Here is a 12,264-nt window from a genome sequence, read left to right on the forward strand (position 1 = left end):
GCCCAGGGACACGCACACAAAACCCGCGTGCGTGCACCAGGGTCGCGTGGGCTGCAGCGTGGCCCAGGCATGTACTTTGGATGGAGCTGTGGTTTTGCAGCGCAGGCTGACGTGAGAACCATCCCAGCACCCCACTTGCCCTGCCACCCTCTCCCTCCCAAAACACAGCATTGTGCGGGCAGGGACAGGCAGCACCCACCCTCCACCCTTTGCTGCTGGATAGTGGCAGGGGGGGAGAGGTTAGCCCGGCCCCCCCCAGACCCCAGGAGTTTAGCCCGTCCCCCTCCAGACCCCAGAGCAAGGGGGACAGCGAGCGAGGCACCCCAGCAGAGCGGGAGCTGGGTTCCCGCAGCTCCCTGGCCCCATGGGCTGTGCAGCCCTCAAGACAGGCAGGTCTCGGGGATCTGTACCTGCTGCCACGTGGCCCTGTGGAGCCTTGGCAGCAGTGGCCCCTTGAGCTGCTGCCTGTGCAGCGTGGAAGCGCTGTAAGCCAGACCTTGCTGGCAGCCAGGTGCCCCTGGGGGGCTGAGGGGACCAGATGGCTCTCCGAGCTGGGAGCATGCACACAGGACTCCCTTCGTTCCCCGTCTTGTGCCTCTGGGCCGCAGATGCAGACAGGGCTCTGCCTACTTTTTGCAGGATCTTTTTCCTTTTCAAACCCTGGCTCGCTCGCTGCTGTGGTTAAAGGCAGGGGCTGACAAGTCCAGGCAGCCTGGTCCCGTGGAAAACTGCCAGCAGCGCTGCAGGGGTGAGCGGGACCCATACCCACACCCCTCCTCCCCCCCCAAGCAGAGCAGCCCCCTGAAAGCCCACTGTACCCAGTGCTCCCCTCCTGCGCCCCAGAGCATGGCTTTCAAGGGGCCAGGAGGCAGGATGGGAGACTTGCCACCCTGACCTCCTCCATGACAGACATGGTACAGAGAAACCTGCATGGCGCTGAGGACACCTCGGGCACCTCCACAGCACATCGGGAGCAACGAGTGAGCAAAGGGCACTGGCAGTGTGCCAGTGGATTTTATACCTGGAGAACTGCAGGAGAGCCGCTGGAAGGGCCGCAGGAGGTGACCGAGATTTTCCCCTGCCCCAGGCAGGCCCCGTGGACCTGTGGCCCTGCTTGTAGCATGGGCCACCCTGAGGCTGGCACTTTCAGCCTGTAGCATCAGGACTTTGGGAATCTCTGGAATCCCTTGAAGGCCACAGAACGTGTCAGAAAAGCAAACCTAGAGTCAGTGGCTTACGTGCAGTAACTAGGGCTCATGTGGCCACGTGGATAATGTTTAGGGGTCTGCGTATTGAAACAGGCTGACAAGTCCTGCCGCAGACTCGAACAAAGCACAGAAGGAGAATCCCTGCTGAGACCTTATTTTTTTAAATAAAGGTTGCACATATCCCCAGGACATTTTTATAGTTTTAGTAACTGGATTACCTAATTAAATCAGTTCTCATGTCTCCTGAAATCTAACCAGGTCAAAACACATTGCCCACCTGTGGTGTCCTATGCTGAGGCACAGCAACCGAAAGATATGGAAAAGCAAGATCTTTTGCCAAAATTTGATTTTTTTTTTTAGAATCTGTCTTCAGCATGTCCACAAGCTGTGTCTCCTCCCTGCACAGCAAAGGCGTGGGGGATTTTGGAAGCAGCAGATATGCGATGCATGGGGCTGCGGTGCTTTTTCCCCAGAGACCCTGACAGACACCATGCGTGGCAGCAGGGCTGCACACTGCCACTGTGGGTCTGACTGCTGCTGGTGGCGGGAAAATTCCTTATGCAATGGGAGTCTCAAGCTCTGGCAAGCCGACATTTGTAATGACACTCTGTTTTTCTCTGACCCTTTCATGTGAAAGTCAGCCTCTCTTTTTAACTGAACTCTCCTGGTATCTCTCATCCTACCTGTGCTGACTCCAGCCTGCAGTGGGACATTTTATTTTCCCACAAGTAACTGTTTTAAAAGCCCCTCTGGGAAAGCATAACCCATCCCTCACATGTGCTGCCTCTCCTTCAGCAAAGCAGTGGGTCTTGCTCCAAGCATTGTCTGCCTGCAGTCTCTAAATCTGTATTTTGAGACCTCATTTTAGAAAAGTCAGTGTCAAGAGACCTTTTTGCTCATAATGAAACCTCCTGAGTGACAGTTTGATCCATACTTAACTCAGCCACTGAGGGTTTCTCCAGGCTCTTGTCCCTGTCCCTTGAGGGTGAGGAAGCCCCTAAACCTTTTCCCTGGAGGCAAGTGAAGGGGAGGGAGAGGAGAAACTGCTGATGCCTCCCACCATCGCAGGAGTCAGGGGCTGACAGGCAGCAGCTAGAGGCCACCGTGCCCTTACAGTGAAAGAGCACAGCTCACCCCAAGCTAGAGATTGATTTTATCCTGCAGAGTAATGAGAAGCTCCTTAAAGCATGCAGAGACAGGAATGTGCCATGCTGGTGGGAGGCACTGAGAGCAAACTGTGAAGGCAGAGGTGGGAGAAATGGTCTGTCCTCTCCACTACCACCCACCGCAGAGCTGGGAGGCCCTTGTACCCCAAGGCTTGGGGCAGCATAAACCCTGCCAGTGCTCCCTGGTCCCTCTGTGCTGCCTCTCCCCAGCCCGAGACCAAACCATCTGCAGATACATCTTCTTGTGCTCTCCAAAGGTGAGCAGCAACCCAGTGGAGAGCCTGAGCTGCTCCCTGCGATGCTGTGGCAAAACAGAGGGGAGCCCGTATGAGAACTGTGCCACTCTCTCACTGAGGTTTGCATTTTCCAAGATAAAGGGCCATTTCACAACATCTGTTGGGGGTCCTTTGGGCTTTCCTAAGTTCCCTGCAGTAGGAGTTGGCTTTTCGCCCCATTCCAGCCCTGGCTGATGGTGTCATTCTCTGTTGCTCTCTCCAGTGGAGCCGGAGTTCAAGTATGTCGGGAACATGCATGGTAACGAGGTGCTGGGCCGTGAACTGCTGCTGCAGCTCTCCGAGTTCATGTGTGAGGAATACCGCCGGGGCAACGAGCGGATCACTCACCTCATCCACGACACACGCATCCACATCATGCCCTCCATGAACCCCGACGGGTACGAAGTGGCTGCCAAGCAGGTACCAGGCAGCGATCACCTCCTCCAGCCGGGTAGGGGCAGAAAGCCCTTCAAATCCCTGCAGGAACCCCTTCACTGTGCTTACAGGGAGGGGACATCCTTCTTTTCTATGCCGTGCCAAACCCAGCCCCATCAACTGGCATTGTTGCTCCTCACCTCCTGTGCCAAGGGCTCACACTGTGTGTCCTGTCCCAGCTGTCCCTGGCAGGTGATGGAGAAGGCTTCCTACACCTGCCTTGCCCTCCCCAGAAGTTATTTGTCACAGGAGGGTCACTGCAAACCCCCTGCCTCAGGCTGGGGAAGTGGCAGCTGGAAACCACTGTCATGAGCAGATGGGGACGTGAGACGGGGCTGGGGGGAAGCCCTCTAGTCCCACCCCAAGACCTCAGCCGTTTCTTGATAGTGCTAGAACTTGGGGAAATACTTCATTCATGGCTCTTTCTGTTGAGGCAAATTATTTATTTGTCTCATGCCTTGCTCTGTCACCCTGGAAAATGGAGATACTGTTATTGACTTTCCCTGTCAGTACCAATACTCTTCATTCTCCAGTGTTGCGACTCAAAGACACCAAAGTGCCATTGGGATGGCTGGTCCCTGCTGCTCTGACACCCAGCCTGCCAGCACCCGCCCTGTACTCACCCCCTTGATGCACCTTTGCCTCACAGGGCCCAGACAGCAATGGGTACTTAACAGGGAGGAACAACGCCAACGGAGTGGACTTGAACCGCAACTTCCCTGACCTCAACACGTTCATGTACTACAGCGGGGAAATCAGCGGGCCAAATCACCACATCCCACTGCCCGATAACTGGAAAAGCCAGGTACCGGTCTGGGATGCTGCGAGGGCTACAGCATCCTCTTAGAGTGGCCCAGCACTTGGGCAAATGTACTGTCCTTTGGCTTGCGTGGTGCTCGTCTCCTTCCCTGCGCCTCCTGCATGCAGAAAAGTGATGTGATCCTGCCCTGTGTCACAGCTTGCACCTCTGTCAGGAAAGGCTGGCGTCATGGCCAGCTTGGGGAGGAGGTTGCAATGCACAGGGGAGAGGATGTGGCGCATGCTGGCTAATGCCTGTGCCTCAGGTTTTGTGTCTGTATTGGGGGAGCTGTAGCAGGATATGCAGCAGAGCAGCCAGCTCTGCACACCACTGCGGGCGGTGGAGAACAGAGGAAGCTGCAGGGGCTGAAGCCAGCACATTGCGGGGCAGGGTCTGTTGTGACCGATCACACCGCAGCCTGTCATGGAGCAGCAGCTGCCCCAGAGGTGTCTGAGCTCTTCTCCCTGTCCCCGGCCCTCTTCTCATCACAGGTGGAGCCGGAGACATTGGCTGTGATTCAGTGGATCGGCAGCTACAACTTTGTGCTCTCTGCCAATCTGCACGGTGGAGCGGTGGTGGCAAATTACCCCTATGACAAGTCTCAGGACCAGAGGTTCAGGAACCACCGGCGCACAGTCAACACACCTACCCCTGATGACAAGTTATTTCAGAAGGTGAGCATGGCCCCGGCGGGTGAGGGAGTTCCCCAGCCCTGGCAGGGTGCAAGGGGTGAGAGATGTCTGGGAGTCTCTGGGTCACTGCCTGATGCAGGATCCAAGCCAAGAAAAGTGTTGGAAATAACTGTTAGCAGACTACGGCATTTCTGCCAGCCACCACCTCATGAGCTGGGTCAGGGCAGTCCCACCATGAGCTGGTCCCACCACACGGACAGGCCAATCTTCACCCTCAGGAGCCCCTTCCTCGCCCATACTGTGCTTGGGTTCCCCAAAACTCCAGTGCCACCAGTATCTTCAGTACCATCCTGCTTTTCCAGGGCTGGAGCCTGCCCCCAGCTTTGCTTTGCCATCATAGCACGTATGTTTTTTTTCCCTAGAGAGATGGCAGGGTCTGGCTGGGGGTCTGCTGAGAGCAGGATAAGGAGGCGGGTGCCCAGTGGGGGCTTGCGGATGACAAAGAGTAAGGAATACAATGGACAGAGCACCAGAAGCATAGGCAGACATCAGGGAATGTATCTGTATGTGCTGCTGATCCTGCTAGCGCTAGCTGAAGCCTGTGGTTTTTCTCCATTGTTAAAATGTCCCAGGAAACAGTGCCTTCAGTCACTGCTTCCATTAGGGAATACACAGCACAAGAAAAAGCAAGTCTGCGTTAGAACAGTTAATGAGAAAAATAAGTCTGAGCTGAGTTCAGCCTTCTCTGGAAGCAAGAGGCTGTGCAGGGGCTTGCCAGGACATTGCTGGGATCAGGGCTGCACTCAGACCCAGATGTAGAGAGGCTGCAGTCTGGGGCTTAGGCTAATGATACTCACATAGCCTCAGAAGTCAGAAATGTAGTAAAGTAACTGTTTCCCTGCTGACAGAATGAGATGACACCAGCATCTGAACCATAAGACAAGGGTATAGAGTTTGCGTTAGAAAATGCAAACACTGGTTTCTCTTAAACTATATCGTACACAGAGGATAGGCTTTGAATGCAGTTGCCCAATTTTAGCCCTGCCTTTGTGTCTAAAAATAAGCAGTAATCTTAATAAGGGCAATAAACAAGCAGTTGCCAGAACCAGAAGTTGCCCAAACTCTTTCCTAATATAAATTCCCCTGATATATATGATATTTGCATCAGGACTGACACTGGTTAGTTTTCCTCACATATCTGCTCCTCCATTAGTGCCTTTTGCAGTGTGCGGACCAGCATCAATGGGGCTGGGTGCCCCTGCGTGGGCTCACTGCCCTCCACTTCCCCTCGTCTCAGCAGGAGCAGGGCAGAAGCTGCCTGTGCCATCAGCAAGCCTCCAGCTTGACAGATTTCTGCTCTTCCTCCTCTGCTTTGATCTGCCTACATTTCATAGAGGTCCTGGCTTTCTCATGTTATATTTCATGGCAGTAAAATGCAGGGTCCGTCTCCTATCTGACTTCCCTCTCGTGCTCCCCAGTGAAGCCTGTGCAGGAGGGGGCATGTTTTTCCCAGACCTGGGCAAGGTCCCCAGCCGTGCAGTGCTGGAGCAGTGACCTCCGGCTGCTCTCTCTCTAGCTGGCCAAGACCTACTCGTATGCTCATGGGTGGATGCACCGTGGCTGGAACTGCGGGGACTACTTTGCAGATGGCATCACAAATGGGGCATCCTGGTACTCGCTCAGCAAAGGTAAGGGCTGGGCGGGTGATCACCACCCACAGCATGGTGTTGAGCTGAAGAGAGGTGAAGGGATAGATGAGAAACTTAAGGACAAGATGGGTTGGGGAAGGGCTGTGGCGATAGCACTGTGCCCATTACTAGACACCATTTTGGTGTCTGCATCTCAGACTGCAGAATGGCTTGGGAAAACTGGAAGTGGCTTGTGAAAGAGCTGCAGAGATAGCCAAGGTCTGCAGGGACCTGCTGTGTGCTGCTGCACAAAGGTAGCATTAATCTGTTAGTGTATTTGAAAATGCTGTGGCATAACTCCGTGAAGACCCAAAACTGTGACCATAGGGAAGACATTTCTCTTAGCTGCTGGTTCCTGAAAAATCGGATTTACAAAGGCATAATGAGGTAACTGAAAATGAGCAAATTAGGCTAGAAAAAAGAATGAAGAGGAACTGGGAAGAGATATATAGCCCCTGCAGTACCCAACCTCCCTGAGCTTCTGAAGGCAGAGTGTGAATGATCTGGCTGATGGTGGGAGTCCAGCAGCCACAGGGGGAGTGGGCTCTAGTTGCACTGTCATGGAGGGAGGAAGCTGCACCCGCAGAGTAAAAAAGGAGGGAAAGACAGTTCTGGTAGAAGATAGACAGGGACCAGAACACCTGAGACAGGAACAGGGGGGAAGGGGGCCTTTCATTCCCCTGGCCACGGTATCTTCTTCTCCAGGCATGCAGGACTTCAATTACCTCTACACCAACTGCTTTGAAATCACCCTGGAGCTGAGCTGCAATAAGTTCCCCCCACAGGAGGACCTGGAGCGGCAGTGGATGGCCAACCGGGAGGCCCTTGTTGCTTTCATTGAAGAGGTAAGAGGGCAGTCCAGAGACCTACACCCACCTGCAGGCCCCCATGGGCCCCAGCCTTGATAGCAGGGTACCAGTAGGACCTGGGACCACTGGGGTGGAAGGGAGGTGGTCATGGAGCTCACTGGGTGCTCTAGTTGGTGGGCTTTGGGGAGGCTGTTGTGTCCTAGACTGGCTCTGCTGGGGAGAACCAGGAGAGCCAAGGATATGGGGCAAGATGCCAGAGCTCTGCCCTCCTCCAGTGCCCTGCAACACCCTCTTGAGCAAAGGAAGGTCCTGGACCCACCAGTCTGTCTTCCTCCCTGCAGGTTCACCAGGGCATCAAAGGGATGGTGTCGGACGAGAACAACAACGGCATTGCAGGAGCGGTGATTTCTGTGCAGGGAATCAGCCATGACATCACCTCTGGTGGGTTGTCAGTCCCCTTGCATGCTGTCGCTTTTGGATACAGCCTCTCAGAGGCTGTCTGGATATGTGGGAGGGGGTTAGCAGTTGAGGCTATAATATGTGTGGCCAGCATGGTTTGCTTCCAAAAAACACTAGCTGGGCCTGTGCATGCTGGACCAGGGAGAACTTAGGAAAGCTTAGGAAAGAAAGAGGTGAGAACTAGAAGGCAAACCTTACTGTAAACGACTTCAGAAAGTCAGCTCCTATTTTATCTGAGAGACAGAAGAAAATACATTTGTATATAATCAAAGAGAGGACTGAGGGAACAATCTACTCTATCTAAGTATGTACACAGAGCTGAAATAGCTGATGGCACAGGACACGATGGTAGAACAAGATGAAAGACCAAATGGTTCAAGCCAAATTTACACTGAGAATGAAGTGCTACTTTAGTTTATCCAAATCGTAGTGGTTTCTCCTCTGCTGGCCGATTTTAACCTCCTTTTCATAAACACCCTTCTCAAACCGGACCAGACATTACAGAGTGGCTGCAGAAAATAGCCAAAATTCCAGCTCTCCAGAAGTCAGACTATGAAATCAACAAAAGTCCTGGCTATAGGTCTGTGACTCAGTAACACTATAATATTTGGCACTTATATGCTAACCTGCATAGGAAAGGGGAGCGTGCAAGAGAGCACAGAATCGCAGAGGCACTGGCTACAAGGGCCCTCTGGGCACTCCTGTCCTGCTTGGAGCAGGATTGTCCCCAGCATTGGCTCTGATGGGCCATTGCTCCCTCCAACCAATTTTCACTGACCCCCAAGGATGCAGGTCTCACAGCCACTCCACTGTCCTTTGCCAGGGCTGCACCACCTTTGAGGTGAAGCTGTGCTCTCTGATCCACCCCGAAGCTCCCAAGCTGCCATCTGTGGCTGCTGCCCCTCCTTGTATCGCCTGGCACTGCTCAGAGGAATTTGGCTCCATCCTCTTTGCAGCTGCCCTTCAAGTAGCTGCTCTTGTGAGGCCTGAGCTCTCCCTGGGGGTCAGGAACTCTGGTTCTCCCACGTCTGTCTTGACCCGGGAGAACCAAAACTGGACATGGTATGCAAGTGCAGCCTCCCTGGGACTGAACAGAGGGAGAAAATTATTCCCTTTCACCTGCTGGCCACTCTCTCTGTTTTCCTTTGAAAGCCCCTGACTTGAGTGTTTCACTTGTACCAATTAGCCCCACCTATGACAAAATGACACAGGCTGCCTGTAAATGATTGATAAAATTTGCAATACCCATCCAGTTCCGTAGATGGGAATATACTCGAATTGTCTAAGTAATCCATAACGTGCTGCTGCCTCACTCCTGGCAGCCCCCAGTCCCGCACCACACCAGTACACGGTCCATCAAAGGGCTCCTGGAGCTTCCTTATGCGGGAGAATCAGGCAGGGGAACTGCAGTGCTGATGAGCAATTAAAACCCTGCTGGTAACCCAAATGTGGCAAAATTGTATGTGTCAGGAATTAAAGATTGCGTTATGCAGTAGGAGTCAGACTGGAGCTGTGAACACCCCATCTGACTGGAGAGCACTCAGATTTGCAGCCTCCCTGTTCAGAGAACAGGAACAGCCAGTGCTGCTGTACTGTCCCCTTTCGTTTGGTGTTGACTTGCAGACTGACCTCTACTCTGTGGCACTAATGAGACATCACTTATAGTCTTCCCAGTGTGAATCCAGCCTTGCAGTGGCCAGCAGATTTGGAAGGAAGGCAAAAAATTGCCTAGGTTTTGAAGGCTACATGTCCTTGAGGAAGTATGCTCAGCAAGACCTACTGGAATATCTTTTGCTCAGCTCCCTGTGGATGCTGAGTGCTTTATCATCCCATCTTGTGTTCCAGGTGATATGGGAGATTATTTCCGGCTGCTGCTGCCTGGTCCTTACCCTGTCACAGCCTCTGCAGACGGGTACCAGCCCCAGACGGTGACAACAACAGTGGGCCCAGCTGCACCTTCCTTGGTGAGTCAGGCTGCATAGTCACAATGTCTCAAAATGTCTTCACCCCAGGGAGAAATAAATGCAGCAGGGGATGTCTAGTGAGCAGTGGAGAAAGGAGATGGGACATAGAGCATTGCCAGTGGCTACAGGCTGTCTGCTTTGGCAGGCACAGGGCTCCCCGCAGCTCACAGAGAGGGACAGGGTGAAAGCAATGCCATGTACCTGTCGATTCCTTACTGAGGGCTTGCAGCTGCCATGCCAGCTCCTCTGTCCCTCTGTGCCTTGGCCATGGGGAGAGCCCCTGCCTGGCTGGGGCTGCTGCTCTTCAGCCCTCCTGCCATCCTCCCCACTCTGCAGGATGTGATGATACGGAGGCAGCATCTGTTCCCTGAGGCTCTGTTACCCCCCTGGCTCTGCAGGTTTCAGTGCTCTGCTATCATGTGCCCACTGCCTGGGACCAAACACATCATGAAACTCACAGCAAGAAGCTGAGGTCTGCCTTTCTTTCTGCCGAGAGCACCCAAGACAGATGGGGACTGGGTGCCGACAAAGAACAGCCAAGCACCTTTGGGAGATGAAGTGAAACCGGGTACTCTCGACAGCAGTGTGGCCCCTGCTGTGCCCTTCCAAGAGCAGGCTGGACAACTAGAAATTGGTTATAAAAAGAGTGGGTGGTGATTCCTGCCCCTGCTGTTGCGTTGTGAACGTGGTGGGACCACAGATGCAGTCTCCTCTGAGGACTGGCAAGAACCCCCGGCCTGTGGCATCCTGGCATGTCATAGGCTTCACTGTATGTACCGGTCAGGCTCTGCTGTAAATACACTGCGGTGGTTCTCCCACCCTCCGTCTCTTCATCCCACCCTACCCACCCTCTGAAGTTCTTCCAGAGCTGCCCTTTTCTCAGGATTAGAAGCCTTCTAATTTTCGTCCTAAATTTATTTATGGTCAGTTTATCCCTATTTGTTCTTATGCCAGTGTTGTGCTTTAAATAGCTCCTCTTCTTCCCTGGTATTTATTCCCTGAGGTATTTATAGAAAGCTGTCAAGCCCAGTCCTAGCCTTAGTTTTGCTCGGTTAAGTACCCGGCTCTTTGCCTTTCCTTTGTAAAATAGATTTTCCTTTTACCATGTTACTATAGAAGACTGATTTATTTCCTGGTGATCTGATTTTTGCAGATCTCCCCTCACAGCAGCCCTCCTGTCCCGATTTCCCTCTGCCTCTGCTGCACCTCCCCTACCCACTGTTCACCCCATCCCTCCCCCAGGAAGCCCACACAGCTCCATTCCAGTTTCACCTTTCTATATGGCTTCCCCATTCCCTGTTTATCTCATGAGGTGCCCTGCACGTTTCTGGTCCTCCTCTCCCTATTGTACTTGCTTCCATGGCTGTAGTGGATGGAGGTTTTTTTCCTGGAATTTTTTTGCCTGGATCTAGTGGAAGCACTGGTTGCTGAAGACTGATTAAGCAGGACTCAGATAATGAGATGCAATTGAAAAACGTCTGTCCTAAACCATTCTGTGCATTAAATATTCACAGAAATTCAAACCAATGCTATTTCTCTCCCCTCTGTTGAGTAAAGATGAAGAAAGAGCATAGCTCAGTCCTTTGCCTTTCACAGCTCGTCTTCCAAACCATCCTTAGGGCATTGCTCCAGTAGCAACGCTGCATAAGAAATGTAGCTGATTGTTAGTACAAGATTTTCCATAGGAAAAAACAAATGTTTCCAGCTGATACAAGCACAGAGTTCCCTTTGTATCATAACACTGGCTGACGCCCCTTATTGCTTGTCTTGGCCCAAGAGTCAGCTTCAAAGGCTAGCAGCAGAGGCAGGTTCTGCAGACCCCCGAGCCAGCAGAGCACACACACGGTGTTCCATGGTTGGTTTTTGTTCTTTCTCCAGGTGCATTTCCAGCTCAAACAAGATGTGGTGAGGAAGCCCCTGGAGCGTAAAACCTCAGCCACACGCACAAACAACAAAGCTCTTCAGAAGAAGGTAGTGCCAAGAGCCACCCGCCGGGGGACCCAAAGATGAGGACACAGTTCTCTTGGCTGAGAGCTGGGGGAAGCCGTTTATACGAGACCTGGCTGATGACTCCAGCCAGTGAACTTTCCAACAGTCCAGCATGAAACTAGCCCAAATTATTAGGTTATTAAACAAGGAAGTATTTAATCCCTGAGCGAATCGTGAAGTCATTCACAACAAAATGTGCTTGGGCTGCAATTCCCCGGGCAGTGTGTCTGAAGCTCCTGAGCTCTTCTGCACTCACTCCATCTTGGAGAGCTCTGCTCCCTTTACTCCTGGACTCATTTGCTGCAGCCCACAGGAGATGCCCAGATGCTGGTGCATACCAAGGAGAATGAATCCAGACCCTGGTCTTTGCTGCACTCAGAAGCTGTGACCAGCTCTGAACACAGTTTGTCCCACGCGTAGCACAGCTGTCAGTTGCAACATCACAAGTAGGAATGCAGGACTGGGAGGTGGTGGTCCAAGGTCATCTCCTGGCTAGTGTCACATTTATCTTCATGTGCAGATGGGACTTTCTGGTAGCTGGTTTAAATTATTTGGACAGGCTAAAGCAATACATGCTGGCAAAAGGATTATCCTGTCTCCTTATGTCTTCAGATCCAAAGCAGAAGGCTTGCTGAAGGGTCTGCTTTAGCCAACACAAACCATTAGTCTGAGCACAGGAGCAACTAGGTGAGGTCTGACAACCACTGATGAGTAGAGTGCAAGGCAGGTGATCTGATGTTTCTCTGAGACAAATACCCTGAACCTTGGTCCTGTCAGTGTGCAACAGGGAAGGATGGATGTTTGATGGCAACAGTGTTCTGTGCAGGTACAGTACAAACC

The 12,264-nt window shown here is 52.7% G+C and overlaps 1 protein-coding gene across 1 annotated transcript; it reads left to right on the plus strand.

Annotated features, from left to right (window-relative positions):
- Positions 1-2,872: 2,872 nt before the first annotated feature.
- CPN1 (carboxypeptidase N, polypeptide 1) lies at positions 2,873-11,588 on the plus strand (the record flags this gene model as incomplete). The annotated part of the gene is made up of 8 exons (XM_010078368.1): positions 2,873-3,069; positions 3,734-3,889; positions 4,375-4,557; positions 6,092-6,203; positions 6,909-7,048; positions 7,354-7,453; positions 9,317-9,435; positions 11,314-11,588. Coding segments are annotated over 8 exons (1,139 nt in total), but the record flags the coding sequence as incomplete, so codon positions are not given.
- Positions 11,589-12,264: the final 676 nt, after the last annotated feature.

This window comes from Pterocles gutturalis, unplaced genomic scaffold, assembly GCF_000699245.1.
Source record: "Pterocles gutturalis isolate BGI_N339 unplaced genomic scaffold, ASM69924v1 scaffold5246, whole genome shotgun sequence".
NCBI lineage: Eukaryota > Metazoa > Chordata > Aves > Pterocliformes > Pteroclidae > Pterocles > Pterocles gutturalis.